Source organism: Podarcis erhardii (genome assembly GCF_964252035.2).
Source record: "Podarcis erhardii genome assembly, chromosome: 8".
Classification (NCBI taxonomy): domain Eukaryota; kingdom Metazoa; phylum Chordata; class Lepidosauria; order Squamata; family Lacertidae; genus Podarcis; species Podarcis erhardii.
In genome coordinates, this window is record NC_138499.1 from 18,759,456 (window position 1) to 18,778,026 (window position 18,571).

Consider the following 18,571-nt stretch of genomic DNA (forward strand, 5'->3'; position numbering starts at 1 on the left):
CACTTTTGTTTTAAAGCACGCAATGATGTTTTTCTCCTTCTTCCATAAATCATTCACACTTTACTGCAGTAATTCAACAAAGTCAACACATCCTAAACACCAGTGATGAAAGTGTTGTTTTCTTGAAACTTCTTGGGCTCACTGAGCACTGGCTTCAGTTTAGAACACTACATTAATAACTTAAGTCAGGTCCCTTAAATTACCACTAGGTAATTAAGTGAGAGACAGAATAGCATAATTAAAAAAAAAAATTGTTTTCATTTGAATTTTCTATTATTTCCCTACAGGGTAATTTATTCATCCTTGGTGTGGATTTCATTTTCAGTTTACAGCACCAATAACAACACCATATATTCTTAATTATGCAGATAATAAATTTTAAAAAGGGAAATAGAGTCTCCTACTATTAGCAATCAAACAGCACAGTCCAAAATCCACTTAAAAAGAAATGCTTATGTGTGAGTCAGTTTAGCACAAAGCTGTAGCCCACTTCAGAGGAGCAGTTTCATGGATGGTCTGCTGTAATTTATGGTGCGGCCTCAAAAATATTTTAGAATGGGGCATTGTGAATTACCACTTGTGCTCATTTTCCAGTGGAATTAGGTATTACCCACTAGTCCTATGCATGACTAGTTCTTCTTCGTCTCCTCCATCGAAACATAAAGGTAACGAAATGCATGATGCTAAGTCATCATGCCAAGAATATACCAACCTTACACCTGATGAGCATGGGCTGTGAGCACAGGCTGTGAAATACAGAGAATTGTGACATGTTTAATTACTACACATTATGGAGAAGAAGAGGGTAATTGGAAGGGCCAGCATGGTGCCATAGGTAAAATGCTGGACTCGAACTGAGAAGAGCTAGGTTCAAATCTCTACTCAGTTATAAAACTCACTGTGTAATCTTGGAATAATTTCTTACTCCAACCCATTTCATACACTTGTTGTGAAGATGAAAGAAGGAATCAGGAGTGCCATGCTGCGCCACCTGGGAAGAATGGTGAGAGAAATAATTATGACTTTTCTACCTTGCTCTACCCAGTTGCAACTCAGCATCTGAAGAAGCAGCTTGTCACTGACAAAAGCTAGTGCCTTTTTGTAACAAAAAGCTCATTAAAAGTTAGTCTCAGTGTGCGATCACACATATTCTTCTTTAGCTAATAAGTAAAGTAGATATGGTTTGGCTGCCTCTAATGCAGCCCTATTCATGTATTCATCTGTACAAGGGTGGAAGTGTGAATAGTCTTTATATATCTCATGACATGTGATTGTAGGCTGCCGTATCTGACAGATGAATGGGATGAGCATTGGAGAACAAGCAAGAGTTTCTCTCTTACTCTAGGCAAAGTGTGATGCTCTAGCACAGAACACGATGCCCAGTTTTACGCGCCACACTTCAAGAACATGGATGTTAAGTCACAGCAACAATGTTAAGAAGGGGTATCTGAAATAACTTGCTTAAAAAGGGGGAGAAAAACAATAATTGGCTTTAAATAACTGAAAGTGTTATATAAAAAGTAGGCAAACAAGAGAGGATAGGATTTATGTTGCAGCAGCAATTGTACTGTAAATGTTAAGGCACAAAATAGTTAAGAGTAGACAATGAAACAATTTTACTGGAAGCGTAGGAAAAGTCAACTGCAAATCTGCTGCTAATGAATCAAATGTAGGTGTCATAAGGGTACTACTGAGAATGTATTTCAGGGAAACATGTCTCTTTGTTTGCCCAAACAGGCGCATTATATAACCCATGAGAGCAGCAAAATAAGCAGAACGTACAATGGTCATGGGACAAAATCAGGCCAAATCTTTATTGAAAGCAGCAGGCAGGGCAAGGGTTGGCATGACATTGGGTCCAGGATCAGTTCATCATTCCACAAGCCCCATGTTGATGGAATGGGTCTGCTGGGTTTGGAGCACCCCAAACCCGTTCAATGGGAGTCAGCCAGTGTTGAACCTTGCTGTGGTGCAAGCCAAGCAAGCAAGGACTCACTGGGTGACCAGAGTGAGTGCAGGCTCCCATCAGGCAGACACCCCAAGACAAGTTTGGGAGTGCTGTGGTCAATCTTCCCTTCAGGCCCCTTTTGGGAACCCCCCATACAATGTTTATCCTGCCCAATGCCATTTCCACCCTCATGCAAACAACTTTCGTTTGCCTAACAAAGGAAGACCATAATTTCACTGAGGGAAAGGCAGAAAACCCCCCAACCATATACCAATCTGGTTTTTTTGAGGGGGGGATATTTCCCAGTCAGAGGGGCCTAGATAGTTCTACTTACCAAGCCCAATTGTAATGCTAAAGAAGATCAGCTACCGTTCCATATTCAGTGTCTGTGGTCTGGGGATGTGATAGTTTTAGTATATGCTGCCAGGGCTAAAATAACCAATGTGCTCAATAGACTGCAGAGTCTTTGATCCCTTAAGGATCCCTTAAGGATCAAAGATATGTGGAACTCAGAAAGTGATTCAGTACAATGCGTCCTTGTCCTTTAACTCAACTCTAAAGGTGCTTACTGCCTTTGGGATACATAACTGAATGACAAGGTGCCATGGTATGAGCTGCCTTGTCAATCCTAGGAGTCTGACATTTCCAAAGATGTTGAATTAAGTGAAATTATTTTCTTGAGAGATGTTACAAGGGCTATATCTGCTTACTATTTCTTGCACATTTAACTTGTTTGAAGTCTGATATATTTCACCAACTAGTTTGTACTCCTTTAATTCTGATATTTCTGGAATCGTGCTTCCTTGTGGAACATTTAGCAGGGCCCATGGCAAGTAGCCATGCTTCGATGTATAAGGTCTCAAATTCCATTCTTAGCGTCTCCAGTTGAAGAACTCCAGTTATCATCAAGCTAGGAAATATTTCTGCTGATCAGTACATACAGTAATTAGTGGGCAAAATGCCTGATTCAGTGTAAAGCAGCTTCTTACAGCTACTTGTGATGGTTACCTGTAATTATTGCATCGTTTGTTGTATTCCCTATTGTCTTTTTTTAAAAAAATAATAATTCTATTTTCAGTTGTGATGTTTAGGAAGATGAGTTTTGGGACACAGATTCTTAATGGTATGAGTTCCGTTGGAATGACCTGGGAAAGGGATAGTGTGTGGAATGTGGAGTTGTGAGTCGGGGCCCTGCCCCAAGATGAAATAAGACATGTGGACACCAGAAATTAAGGTTAATGGGCTAAAAATGGCCACAACTTTATTGGTTACAGAATGTGAGTGGTATTGGCTTAGGTACTGGATCTGAACCGACTATACTTGATTCCTGCCTGCCCTGCAGGGAGTCACCCAAGAGTTAACAACCTGTAGGGGGAGCTTGTTGATGCAAACCAACTGGAAGCTTTCCCTTAGAGTCACCAGAGGGTCATGCCATGGCCCTAGACACCACCTAGGCATCGGTGGTGCCTTCAAGGGGAGAGGTAGGTGATGGCCACAACCCTCCCTCCAACACACAACACATTTTCCAATGCATTTTCCAATGCCTAACCACAAACTTTACAAAGTTGTGATGATTTGCTACGAAGTAGGTGAAAAAACAAGTGGCTGGTGCATGACGCGGGACTGGGACCTCCTGTGACGCAGGGGGCATAACTGTGCCCCCTGCGAAGGGCGGGAAAGTGCATCCCACTCACAACCCCTCCCCTTAGGGAAGAGGAGAGGCTTTCTCAAAAGCAGTTTTGAACTAGCAGGAAATGTCATTGTTGTCATATGTGACTTTTAATATAAGTAACTATTGCATGAATGATGATGTCCATATTGACTTGGAAGTAAGGGCGGAAGAGATTTCTGTTCCGTTGGCACTTTTAAGTGAAATTACCTAATTTGCATCTCCTGGAATAATAACACACATTGGAGTGTAATCCACAACACCCACTTAAAGCCATCTTCCAGTTTTTGTAAGGAACCATTGGGCAATGACCACAAGTCAGTGGTTGAGCAGCTGCTTTGCAGGTAGAAGGTCCAAAATTCAATCCCCGGCATCCCCCGGTAGTTCTGGGAGAGAATGCTGTCTGAAACCCTAGAGAGCTGCTGCCAGTCAATTTTCACAATCCTGAGCTAGATGGACCAATGACCCAACTCACTGCAAGACAACTACCTATGGTTCTTATGTTCATATGAGTACTAGAGTATGGTTTTCCATGTAGCTGTGAATCTATGGATGGTAGTGTCCTCTAACCTGCTAGATGATTAAATGATCAAGAGATAACATCTGGCAAGCTAGATGCTCCCAATTAATCAGGCAGCACATTTTCAAAAACACTGTTATTAACAGAAGTACTTAAAAATGTAGGCAGTGGGCAGCATATTAAAAAAGGCCTTCTTTTCCATCTCACATGAGGGATTGCCTTTTCTAAGATTGCACTAATGGCATCATATATGAGGAACCTCTTCAGACAAAGAGTGGGTGCTTTTTTTCACCTTCTGAACAATTATCTTACCCATTTGCAAGTTTAATCGATTCATGAATTGAGTAAAACTCATACACTTAATCAGCTAACAGCACAGTTTCATTTATTCATTTATTTAAAGTATTTCTATGCCCCCCTTCATTCTGTTTGGATATCAAGGCAGTGCACAGCAGAGTGTATAATCTAATTTATAAACCACAACAACAATGTGTTGTGTAATCCTATAGAAGTCTATTCTGAAGAAAATCCTAGTGAGTTCAGTGGGACAGACTCCCAGTTAGTGTGCATCAGATTGCAGCATAATTAAAGTTGCCAGATGCAGAAGAGGACTGGGTTTCTGAATCTTTAATAGTTTTGTAGAAGAAGAGGATTGAGCAAGTGTGGTACTTGCTGAAATGCCCTCTTCTACAAAACTATTGTAGGTGTGTACATGCTGTCATCTTCTGCATCTGGTGACCCTAAACCCAATAGGACTGGAGCCTGAAGTTGGATTTGTTTTTTAAACTCATAATAGCCTTCATTGATTTGGACTGGTGCTTATTTCTCCTTCCTGCCCTTCCAGCCCCGGATATGAGATTGAGATGGCTGCTTTTCATTGCGTGGACAGGCGGAGTCCCCAGATCCCACGCGGTCCCCCCTGTCATCTGGAATAACGACTCAAGACAACGTGCTATGGGATTAAATTTGCCACAACTTTATTAAATTTCAAATGTGGGTAGACCTTGGCTCAGGCATTGGGCTTTCTCCCTCCCTAGTCCCCAGCCGGGGACCTAGGGAGCATCAGGGTTATCCAGTGTGTGTGGGGGGGATGGGCCGGCTCTGGAGAACATATGTTCAAGCAGAGATAGCCGCCCCCGTTACGCCGCTGCCGCAGGGGAGAGCAATGACGACCTTTCGGCGTACGGTCAAAGCCTCCCTTCAGAAACCCCTTTAATGGGGAACCCTGGTATCGCCGCCGCAAAGAGGAAGGATTCCGCCCAAGGCCTGATACCGCCAAAGTTGTGACGTTTTGCTATGGGAAAGGCGAAACCTGCCAATGCAGGGAAATTCCTTTCTGGCCCTTTAACAGCGACCTTAACGTAGCAGCGCCCGCATACCTGTGAAGAAAAGTTAACCTGCAAAACCTGTGAAGAAAAGTTAACCTGCAAAATAAGACATTAACTGAGGGTGGGAGAAGCTCTGGAGCCAAGTGAGAATTCCCAGGTAAAATCCTCCCTCTATTGTGTGGGCAGGTAATCCCTCCCCTACCTGGCCTGGTCTCCTTGGCAACACTTCCCCCAGGTGGGATTGGACAACTGACTGAGGTAGGCGGAGACCTCCAGGTATCCCACCTGAGGGAAGGCAAAGCCAAGCCTGTGCTGGATGGGGCCGCTCCAGATCTAGGGCTGCGCGCATCCACACAAAGGGCGCCCCCCGTTTTAGGCGGGGAGCGGTCATTGTCAAGACTTTTTTTCTGACTGCTTATTTGTTTCAAGGATTTATATATTGCTTTTCACTTAGCATGGCAAAGTGATGAACAGCGTACCGTATTTTTCGCTCTATAACACGCACATAGTTTTTAGAGGAGGAAAACAAGAAAAAAAATATTCTAAACAAAATAGTGGATATATGATTTTTGTGGTTCATGCTGTGGCCACAGACATGTGATCTGACAGTGAGTTTGGAGTAGCCCAATGCAAAAATCCTGAGGATCCATGAGGATCCATGCTTTGTAACCATGGAGGAGGGAAGGAAGGGGAACCATTGATCCTCTGCTCACGACTGCAGCAGATCCCCCCCTCCCCGCCACCCACAGGCATTCGCTCCATAACACGCACAGACATTTCCCCTTACTTTCTAGGAGGAAAAAAGTGAGTGTTATGGTGCAAAAAATACGGTAATTTACCAATTTCCTAAAGCTGCAGCAAAACAGACAAAATACAAAAGCACATAATAGAAATTATAGAAAATAAGTGACCCAGTGCAGAAATGCTTGAGCAAATGAGAATGCTTTTCATTTCTGGCAGAAACACATCACTGATGGCCCCCCGTTAGATCTCCGACCTGCTTAGACCTACAGGTAACTGTGCTTCTTTTTAGGAGTGTTGGTAGTTTGGTAACTGAGTGCAATGAAATGAACTGCAAGGTACAGAGGAGTTAATCATACTGAGATTCTACCTCTTCCTTTTTTACACAGTTATGATGACTGCTGCATGACATCTGAAGTGGTATCTTTACAGTGTTTCCCTGAACTGTTGAGTACCAAGATACTTAAGGTCTTTCTAATCTTGCTGAAACTTCCATGAAACCACCCACACTATTTGTTTGATCTTAGCTAACTTATACTTTACTATTTACTGGAACTTACTTTTGCTTTTGCTCCTAGTTTAATCTCAGTGCCTTTTTCAAAATCATGTAACTCCATGTCACTATGGAGGGGATTAAATACACCCCCCTTTTTCTAAAGGACAACCTCTGTCTTTTAAAATACATCCATTTACTACCAAAATTTACCGCTCTACATAATCCTATCACCTAGCAGCTGAACATTACTACTTTCAGATTCCGAAGAACCAGATTTGATGCATTTGGTGGTTGCTTTAGTAACTGAACTTCTCTGTAAATCTCATTAAAGATTTACATGCCAAAGTATTATGCAAAAGTTACATAATAACAAGTGAATGAATTGCCAAGATTGTCACTTACTTCTTTAAGAATAAAATCCAGCATTGCACTTCCTTCTCAGGTCCTACATAACAACAGGTACATATGAAAGTGTTTATTAACAGTTACTGCTTACATCAACATATAAATTATATGCAAGTTGCTTAGGTTTCAGCTAAACTTTTTGTAGCATCTTCAGAGCAAATCAAAATAATGCTTTATGGTGCTATTTCTTCAGAAAAAGAGGTGCCAGAACTCACCATGAAAGCCTTCCTTGTTCTCTTACAATGGCAATGGCACCCACGTGAGAGGTGCCAGAACTGAGTTTTGCCTGAAAAAGAGCCCTGATGCTTTATTTATCTGTGGACATCTTCCCACCTTAACATTAGGATGTGTCATCACAAAACTCTACAGCTAGTCAGCTTTTATAGGGCTGAGTAGGATTTTTTAGGTAGCCTCTGACTGATTCTCCTTTTCACCTACTTCACACTGCGTAGGGCGTTGATTTTTGTCTGTTCAGAATTCTGTGTGGACAGGGAAGGGAAAACTTAATGTCACTGCCATCCTGAGTCATTATTGGGTATGGGGACGCTCTTGAGCCTCACAGCCTGAAGCTTATAGGTACCTGGGGTTGCCCTTAGGGGCTGGAATGTGCACCTTGGTTCACATACACAAGGCTCACTCAGCAAGGAGGGAGAATCGTTTCCCAGTCCTTGGCTGTATAGAGTCGATAAGGTGGTGGCCATATTGATTATTTAATTTCTATACCACTTAATACAGTATGTATTGTGGTATATTGTGTTTTATCATTCGGTTGGGAGCCGCCCAGAGTGGCTGGGGAAACCCAGCCAGATGGGAGGGGTATAAATGATAAATTATTATTATTATTCAGTAAAAAAATTCTCTAAGCGGTGTACAAAAAACTGAAGCAACAACAGAGAAACTGAAACAAAATATTACACAAAATAAGAATAGTTCCCTCATGCACATGGATTTGCATCTCCCTGCCTGCACTTACTGATTTGGCTTATTTGCACATCCTCCACTCTGTTATATTTCCTCCACTATGGTGTGTTGAGTCTTCTTTCTGCTTAGTGCTGTGTGAAAATGTGTGCCGGCAGCAATGATGTAAAGGGACCAGTATATCATGTGATTTTTACATGCTACCTTATTCCAGGTTAGACTATTCATCCATCTAGTCTAGGATTAGAAGCATCATCTGCTATCTGATGCTTTTAAATGGAAATTGCTAGGAATTGAAGCTGGAACTCTGCATGCTGTTTCTCTACCTCTCAACTTTTCCAGCCGTGATTAACAAATTGCAGCCATGTAATCAGCTTCTCTATGATGTAGCTTTATTTATTAGTGGGTTCATGGAATATCAATATTTGTGCTTAGCGGGGAAAATCCTCTTAACTGCTCAAGGGCAGAGTCATGTTTGCAGATCATTATAAGCAGCCAAAAGTGCAAATGCAAACTTAAAATGCTGGTATCTTTAAGGAACGTATTCATACTTTATTTATGGCTTGATGTGCTTTGACAAAAACGTGTGCATGATTCTGTTTCCAAGCTTGCATAAGTTTACATAAACCCTTTCTGGATGAACAGTATATGGTGATGAAAGCCCTGTAATTCCATTCATTATCACAGAGCACATCCAAATGATACTTTCTTGTGCGTTGGGTTTTGAACTTTTATTGAGGCTTCCAGGGAACAAAATATATTTATACCAAGACTATGTGTCACAAGCAAAATTTTGGATAGGCGGAAGAGGTGGCAATGACCCTTATATTTCAGCCCACATATTTTTGGTATGTTTCAGGTTGCAATGAGATTTTTATAATAGCAAAAGAAGAAAGCACTGTTATTTCTGAAACAGGAAACATATTTAAGAACAAGCTTTTGATCCTTGCTGTAAATTCCCCTGTCCCACTAGTGAAATCACTATCTGGGTAGACGTTAGCCAAATTGCCACTGATTTGGGGTGCTATGAAAAGGGCAGGAATAGTGTTGCTATTTTTTACTGTCTGGGGAGAGGTGCTTGTGGAATTTTCTGCTTCAGGTGGCAACCTAACTTTGCTGGTACTAAACTCCACGCCTTGGAGGGGTGGGGTGCAATTTGCTACTCTATTCCAGGAAGTAAGATATGTTGGCCCAGCCCTGTACTCTTCTCTCTGCCCCTCCCCAGCCACATACAAACTGCCACCGACAGAGACACTGAAACCTGAAATGGAACTCCCAGTATGTGTGCTCAGGATGATTTCTCTCTCATTGGCAATGCATAGGAATCTGAGACTTATAAAGCAAGGAAAGCCTAGAAATCGGTGCTAAAACACCCTGCATTATTTTAAAAATAGAAAACGCTAAATCTGCTTTTAGAATGGATTATGTAAATCAAATGCATTCGCATATCATTGTTCAGCTTGCTTGCTCTGTTCTGGTTGCTTCGGCAGTGTTTTTTGAAAATATATTTTTGCTCTACGTATTTTATTTTTATTTTTGCTTTCTCATGAACTGGATTAAAACCAAAAGTTGGAACTTCCTTCCATTAGAAAAGAAAGAAGTGGTTTAGACTAGAATTCTTCCCTAATGTGGTACGATCTCCCAATTGCTCAATAAACTAGTCAGTTTGGGATCACCTCACCCCATATATGACCACTTGACTAATTTTATCAGTGGAATTGGTACTCTTAGAAGTGTCACATAATGTCCATTCTGCTATTACTAAGAACTTAATCTTTTAGTGGTATCACTTATTCTCTGGAACTCTCTGCTTATTGATATTAGGTACTATTTTTGACAGCTGTTGAAAGCAAGCCTTTCCAGACATGTACTGTAATTTTATTGTGTTTATTTGTTTTTAAAACTGTTGATTTTATCTATATTTTGACAATTTTAGGGTGTCTAGTTTCTGGAGTCTGTTTTTAGCCTATTTGAATGACTACTATGTATTATCGTGTAAAGCACATTCATATTTTTCTGTTAAGGGTTATATGAATTATGCTAAATAAATAAATGAAACTTAATACATAAAATCAGGGTCAGACACAAAATTGCAGTGGGGAGCAATTCTCTCTCCCTTACACATTTGCTGGACAGTCTGTCTCTGTTTTCTCAAGGAAAGACATTAATTTGTAACAAATTATTTGAGAATTTCTGCTCCAACCCTCTGTTAAATATAAAGTGAAATGCCCCTCCGCATTTCATTCATAAATAGGGTAACAAATATCATACACTCCTTTGCATCCCAAGTTTATTATTGTTTAACATTACTTTAATATTGCTTAAAGAAGCAATGGCCGTGATAAATTTTCTTTTTCAGACTGTTGGAGAATTCTACTTCTGTTCTCCCTGAGAATATTCTGAACCCATCTCCCTCTTTTAGCACCTTCAAATAAGGCGGAGAATTTGGGGAGGCCATTTTCTCTCAGCCCTACTTTGATCTGTCTCTAGTCCTGACAGGAAAAAGGATTTCCCTTGTAAGGCAAAGAGCAGTACAACATATAAAATGAACCTCCAGCTTTGCTGATAAAAAGACTATCATGTTTTCTTGCTTTTGGTGTTCTATGCTCCAAGTATTTTCTGATAATTTTTTCCCCTGAAGAAACAATAGTACTATATATTTGTCTTCAGGGTTCTTTGGCTGGTGTGCAGGGGTTGTAAGATTTACCTCAGAACAGAGATATCCCTACAATTATTTGTCTTATGTCCTCGATTTTGAAGACAGTAATGTTCAAAATGGGTAGTGTTGGGGGGGGGGTGTTCAGAAACTTTAACTAGCTTTAAACTGAGTGGTTTTGTAGACCCACATCTTGTATTCCCCAGCGGAAAATATGAAACAAACACTTGTGAGAAAGGTCACTCAGAGTGGAGTCCTTCAGCTTCCTGACAAAAACATGGAGTCCACTTGTCTCTGAAAAACAGAGAATTCCATCCAAGATCCCGAGGCACAGCCCATGTAAATAATTCAACATAACTCTTCATAAGTAATTCAAGTTTCATTCTGAAGAAGTGATATCGGAACTAAATGTATCCCAAAGGCTTTTACAAAGTTAACTAATGCAGTCAGAGTTAAATAATAAATAACAACAGATAATTTTTCAGATGGGATTTAAAAATAGATCATGAGTTGCTGAAGGCACCAAAGAGGGGAAATAAGAAATGTTTTGGGTATGGAATTTTGGTAATAGATAACAGTGTGCAGGCCAAACTGAGAAGGTTATGAAATGGTTGTTCTGAACTAGTTTGCAGGAACCAAGCCTATTGGCCTTAGACCATTGGTACATTGTAGGAACAGGGAACCTGTTGCGCTTCAGAAGTTCATTGACTCCATCTCCCATTATTTCCTTGATCAGTGGAACTGGCACTATTACAAGTGCCTTATAATATCCATTCTTCATTTGTAAGAACTTTGTCATTTAATAAGGCCTCCCCTATACTGTACTTTGGAACTCCTTGCCTATCAAGCAGACACCTTCTCTGAATTATTTTCCGTGCCTGCTAAAAACATGGTTTTGTAAAGCCTATTCAAATGCTTAGAAAATTTAAACTTCTTAGTATTTTAACCTCGTGTATGTTTTAATATATTTTAAATTTCCCCCCAAATTTATGGTTTTATCTTTTTGAAAACCACTTTAAGAGTTGGTTGTTGTTGCTTTTTACAATCAAGCAGTGTATACGTTTTATGTAATAAAATAAAATAAATAAATTCCTGTCCTTTGGTCATGCTGGCTGTGGCTGATAGGTGCTGGAATCCAACAAAACTGGGAAGTTAACAGCTCTGAGGGTTAAAATCAAATGAACAATGGAACATAAACAGTGTACAAATTTTATGAAATAAATAAACAAAATGAAATGAAACCTACAGCTGTGTTCCCAGGAGGCCTTAGGGTATAATTCTTATTAATTCAATCACCCAGCATTCACCATCAGGCTACAAAAATTTAAATATTCAATATTTAAAACAATTAAAACAAATCATACCCTCAGGAATAGAGTGGATCCCAAAAAACACACATTTCGGTTGTCAAGACCAACATAAAGAGGTGCACTTTCAGCATACTGATAATTTGGATTTTTCAGCATCAAAGGTTCCCTCTGATTCATAGGTGGAATTACCTGTTAGTAAAATTTTCTATGATACATATTTTTGCGCTTTCTGTCTCACAGTTGAATGTGTGAACCGCTGTTGAAAATATTGTGCTCAAGAGAATGTGAGGTGATTTGAAGCTCTGTCTTAATCCACGCAATATGCTAACAAGTTTGCTATTCCACCATATTTTAATATTTTTAAGGGAGATGATGGATGTATCACAGAGAGAAGGCTCGTACATTCCACTGGCAGTGGGACAAGGAAGCAGGAACTGAGTTGTGAACTCTCCATGAAAAAGAGTGCAATTGTTTCCTTGTGTTAAGGGCTAATGATTACTTATTTTGACTGCAGCACTGTGTGAGGAAAAGGGCAATCTCTTTGGCAATCAGGTCTCAAACTCTTGGGGTTTTATGGCTTAATAGAAGCATTTTGAGAAACCTATTAGCATCCAGTGTCACTAGTGTAATGTGTTCCACTTTCTAACTGGAAAACTCTACTTAGCAACTAGGCCAGAGCCCTAACCTGTGTTTTTGGAATGGACTTAAGATATAATACCTCCAGCAGAACTCCACATACAAATAAAGGTTAAAGGAAATAGTTTTCATAATCAAAACAAAATAAAAAAATTCCTTCCAGTAGCACCTTAAAGACCAACTAAGTTAGTTCTTGGTATGAGCTTTCGTGTGCATGCACACTTCTTCAGATACACTTCTTCAGTGTGCATGCACACGAAAGCTCATACCAAGAACTGACTTAGTTGGTCTTTAAGGTGCTACTGGAAGGATTTTTTTTATTTTGTTTTGACTATGGCAGACCAACACGGCTACCTATCTGTAACAGTTTTCATAATGTTAGTAAAAGAAAGGGAGCAGCACATTCATCTTGCTAGATGTGAATGGAGAAGACCAAGGGATAGCTCATTTGATAAGAGCTTGAGACTCTTAATTTCCAAGTCATGGGTTTGAGCACCACATTGCGCAAAATTAGGGTTTGGACAAGATGACTCTTGTTTGTCCCTTCCAAGTCTACAGTTCTATGACTTGGAATATGAATTTCACAAGCAAATGGCAAGCTAATAATATGACATCTTGATCCTAAATTCATCAACTTGGACATAATGTAAATTCCATAATCGAGGAGCTATCACAGAAAAGTCTACTTGATTTCAAGACCCATAGGGGACTGACATGCCAAAGATGTGTTTTACTATAGTTAGATAAATATCTGGCAGAGTTGGAGCAGAATATTTAACTGATCTATTAAGGTGAGGAAGAATTTGTTTCATTCAATAAGGTATGTGTGGTGATAATGAATTTACTCTTTTTTTTTCTTATTCATTTTTTTGCAGGATTTATTTATACATGTGGTGGAACATTAAAAGGACTTAATGGTACTATAGAAAGCCCCGGCTTCCCATATGGATATCCAAATGGCGCAAATTGTACGTGGGTAATAATTGCAGAAGAAAGAAACAGAATACAGATAGTATTTCAGTCTTTTGCTCTAGAAGAAGAATACGATTATTTATCATTATATGATGGGCATCCACATCCTACAAACTTCAGGACAAGGTAAATATTGTTGACATCCTATCAAAATATGGTTTGCTACAAATGAATACATTTTCTCAAAATGTATTTCCTGGCAATATTGGAACTGAAGTTGTTACATTTTTTTCAGCTATATTGCTCATCCTCTTTTCAATAGCAGATGCTAAAGTCAAATTACGGAAAGAGGTTCACCAAAAGAAAACATTGCCCATTCATTTTCAGATGACAGTTGACAATTCCCTTGACACAAATGCATTAGCTTTTGTACAAACCATAAGTTTAGGTAATGGGAAAGCTTATAACTCATTGTATTGTGTTTTTTTCTGAAAGCAGTTGTTATTTGGGTTACATTGTAGATCTTGCTGAAGCACATGGTAACTCAGTGGCACATGAGCATAAGGTTTGCAGAAGGTTGCAGGATCAATTTGTGAGCACCACTAGTTTTCATTTTAATTATCTCATACAGAAAGGCTGGTAAACACTTCTGCCTGAAGCATTGACAGTATTCCCAATAGACAATATTGCATATGCACTAATTGTCCTTTTCCCCAGGGACATTCTTTATTCTCCAATTGCCCATATCTTTACATTTGAGTGATGAATCTTAGATTGTGTACATATATGCAAAGAGTTTGAAGGGGTCTCAAAGCAATATATTCTGCCTGAGGCCAATGCAGAAAATTCACTGCATCCCTGATAGGTGGGGAATCCAGCCCCTCCTTAGAAGGTTTGTTCCTCTGCTGATCAGCTCATTCCATCAGAAAGCAAGAGATAACTAATCTTCAACATTTTGTCTCTCTTTCACATGACCCTGCCATGTTCTTCTCTCTCTTGACCTGAAGATGGTTTGTTAGCCTATCATATAGTTACTGCCAGATATAATCAGCCTAAATGTCTGACTGGCCAACAGAATCAGAACTGAAAACCATGTGGAGTGTATGTAGGCATGGGGGAGAAATCCATATAGTTTCATTTTAAAGAAAACTTCTCAAATTTGCACTTCCCAAACAACTGAAACACAACTCTTCTTTGAAAGTCACACTATTCTATACATTGAGACAAAGTTCCCCAACCAAAGAGTGCATACACACAAAAAGTGCGCATTAGTGAAAATACAAAATCCATGCTATTTGGGGGTGGGGGAGATTGCTTGTAGAAATTATTATACTAGATAAAGAAAATGTAACAAAGATACATATATTGGGAGATATTTGGACATAAATGCACACTAATTTTACTGCAGACTTTTAAAATATTGCAAAGGGGTGAACTGAAGTTAAGGTTGTGAAATTGAGAAATGGAGAAAAACTGAAATTGACACATGCATCCATCACTGGGTGTATGGGAGGGAAAACTAGGGTGGTCATGCTAACCTGCCCACTGAAGCTTGGGACAAGTGACTAACATGTCCTGTGTGTAACTTGACACTTTTTAAAAAGAAAAATGAAGAGACTCAATGGTCTGGTGTATGGTTTTGGATTCATTTGTTGGTTACCTCATCAAGCTTAGCTGCACAAACCCCTACTTCCCCATTCGGGGTTGGAGGAGATGTGGGACATGTGGAGCACTGTTTCATTTATGATGTGAGGTCCTATCAGCCAAAGACTTTGGGGTCTGCAACTTCCTCTATACTTAGGTAACTTATTAGATAAATGATTATGCCTGATCCTACTCTTTGCATTCCTTTCTGTTTTTTTGTTCGTAGACATCAGTACCTAGGTTCTGTTAACAGTTAATAACTAACTGCCAAACTTTAGTGGCATGGTATTGGAGGGGAATGGACAATCTTCCTGTTAAAACTTGGTATGAAAAGAGTCTGGCAATTGGCGCTTGATTAGACTCTTACCCGAGTATTCAAGGAAGCCAGAGGAGTGGCTCTGACAGATAAATTTGTTCAAACTCAGTACCCATTAATTTATTATGCCACTATCTTTCTGGAGGGACACTTTCCTGCCAACTTGGTTGCCAAAGTAAAATCCACTGTCATGTTGTATTGCAATAATGTATGACTATGGAGAAGTTGTTTATCTTTTTATTGTTAATAGATTATTATTTTTTGCAATACCTTTAATAAAATTCAGTTTTATTTTTTTATTAAAAAAATAATGTGCCACCTCCAGTGGCTGAAAGCTGAAGCATCTTGATTACCAGTACTCTCTTGGAAAGAATGCTTTGAAAAACAAGGGTCAGAGAAGTAGCTGTTGTCTCCCTATTCTTTGGAGGGCTTGTTGATCTTTGTGCTGTTTGCTTTATAAATACAGACCTCCTGTGTTTTTCAGGGTCCTTGGGGGCTCTGTCCAAAAACTTAGTTTGCTCTGCACTGCTCCATCTCTGTCTCAGTTGACCAGCTGAGCAAAAGCAGTTCCGAAATGATTAGGCATAAATTAAGGGCTCAGCATTTTTGATACAACTTTGAACTACAGAGCACAGGATCATTGATTTTCTTCAAACAGCCTCATGCAGTGCTGCAGCTTTGGCCACCACTTAGATAGAACCAGGAGGCACGGAAGAAAGCTAAGATTTACTGTGGGGATTCAGAGTTAGCAAAGAGGAATACAAGAAATAATGAGACTCCAAATGTCACCCATAGTCTCTTTATACAGGTGCAATGTGGCAGGTGGCTCTCGGAGATCAGATAATGTCAGTTAAGTAGAATTATCAAAGTTAATTGACCAGCACTCTATATGCATGGCAGGAAGAAAACGGGAAAAGGCAAATGGACAATGATGAGGATGGCTCAGCAATTTAAATCCTGCTGACCAATTTAACCTGTTTTTATAATGCCAGATTTAGTTTATTGAATTGCACCTATATTTCTATTCCCTTATTCCTTTATCAAACCGCCTTCGCAATATGATGGTAGGGTGATGCAAAAAACAACAAACCTTTAACTGATTAATTGCTCAGTTAAAGCCACAAGAGCTGAACCTCCCTAAATCCATACTCGGTTCCCATAATGAAGCTGAGATGAGTACAGCACTTGCATATGTTAAAAATGTGTTGAAATTTCCAGCAGCATCACTCAAATATTTAATGTTTAATGTTATTGTGTTTTTAATATTCGATTGGGAGCCGCCCAGAGTGGCTGGGGAAACCCAGCCAGATGGGCAGGGTATAAATAAATCTATTATTATTATTATTATTATTATTATTATTATTATTATTATTATTTGAAGTTGGTTGTGTGTTATAGAGTATTAAACTGCTTGGACTCTCCATACTTTATGACCCATTTACACAATTTTATTCAGAGGTAGAATACCTAAAACACTTCAATCTACAGTCAAAAAATATTGATTTCTATTTAGTTTCTTTGGTGAGTTAATGAAGTGCTGGCTCCTGGGGATTTTTTTTGTGGGGGGGAGCGAGGAGAGGGGAGCTCAAGAAAACCTTTGACACTTCCTGTGAGCTCCACACTGATCTCTAGTAGTTCTATCACACTGAGTAAAACAATGTCCTGGAAATGTGTTCGGCACCTAAAAGTCAGGCACTGAGATTCAAATTCATCCTCTTTGTTCTGTATGTTTGATAATATTTATGTGAGCTGTACTGTTATTTTTCAGTCTGTAGGAAAACTACAGTTGTTAAGTTAACAAATGTAATTAGATTGAGGTGAGTTTTATACAGCCAGGTCTCTTTTTTCTGCTTGATGCTCCTCACCCCTGCAGGGTGGGGAGACCATTTTCAGCCAGTGGTCCACATTTTCTCATGGGAAAATGCTCAGGTCCTATATGCCACTGGTGGCTGGGGTCAGATGCGAAAGTGGACAAAGCAATGGATGTGACTCTTCCAGCTATGCAAAAGTCAGAGACGTTTCCCCTCAAGCCATGAAAATGTACTCAAGAAGAGCAGGTGGAGGCTATTGGGGGGACAAATGGAGAAGTCTGGAGAGCTGTGTTTTGCCCCCTTTGTTTGACCCGAGGTCTCCCAGCCCTGGTACAGAACATTGAATATGAAGAGGAGAATTTCACAGCATGCTTCAATGCAAAAAACAAGCAACAAATGGTGTGTTGCTAAGCATAGACATTAGCAAACTGATGTTAATGCATGCCAAGCTTTGCCGCAATTAAAAGCTGGTAGTTATGTCTCTTGAACCTTGACTATTATTTCCAGGCCCTCCTCCCACCCAACAGGTTTGGAAACTTATATGGTTTATTAGCAGGGTCTCCGCCGCCCCCTCCAGTCTAGGCAGAGTTCTTAATTCAGGCCTGCAGCACAGTTTGTTCCAGGTTTATAAGTGGGTTTTGAAGACCCATTCATTTTCAACTTGCTTTATCATAAATTATGTAGCTGTTGCTGTGAAAATGGTGCTGGGATTTGTTTTAGCCTGTTTTTAATGGTGTATTACTTGCCTGCTGTAGTTGATATTGCTGTGCTTAGCAATGCTATTGTTATTTAGTTTTATTCGATCAAATTGTCTGTGGATGGTGTTTTATTCGGCGGTGGGGGTGGGATGAGTGCTTTCTTAATGAGTAGGTATATTTCATTTTTATGCTTTATGGAACACACCTTAGAAGGACTGTGCTTCAAAACAGGGGTGATAAACCTATGACCCTCCAAATTTTGTTGGACTTCCCATCAAGCTCAAGTAACATGACAATGGTTAGGGATGATGGAAGTTATAGACCAACAGGATTCACCTGAAAGGTGACAGACATATACCTAAATATTATATATATATATAAAGGATCTGATTCATGCTTTATTTATTGCCTTTTAGAAGGTGGGATCAGTTAGTTTTCACTGACCTGTAGAGCAAAATTCTAGATAGCAAAAACTTGGTTGTTTTGAAAATCAAGATATAGAGCAAAGTGCCAAATCGTGAAGTCTACTTTGACATTGGACAGCATCTCCTGTCCTAAAGCTT

General features: G+C 39.7%; 1 protein-coding gene across 5 annotated transcripts in view; it reads left to right on the plus strand.

The window, feature by feature from the left end:
* Positions 1-18,571, plus strand: part of CSMD3 (CUB and Sushi multiple domains 3) — a 574,504-nt gene that overhangs the window by 94,684 nt on the left and 461,249 nt on the right. For all 5 annotated transcript variants that reach the window (XM_081873886.1, XM_081873887.1, XM_081873888.1 and 2 more), the window contains exon 2: positions 13,503-13,725. In XM_081873886.1, coding sequence (XP_081730012.1) covers positions 13,503-13,725 — 223 coding nt within the window. The remainder of the gene's footprint in view (positions 1-13,502; positions 13,726-18,571) is intronic.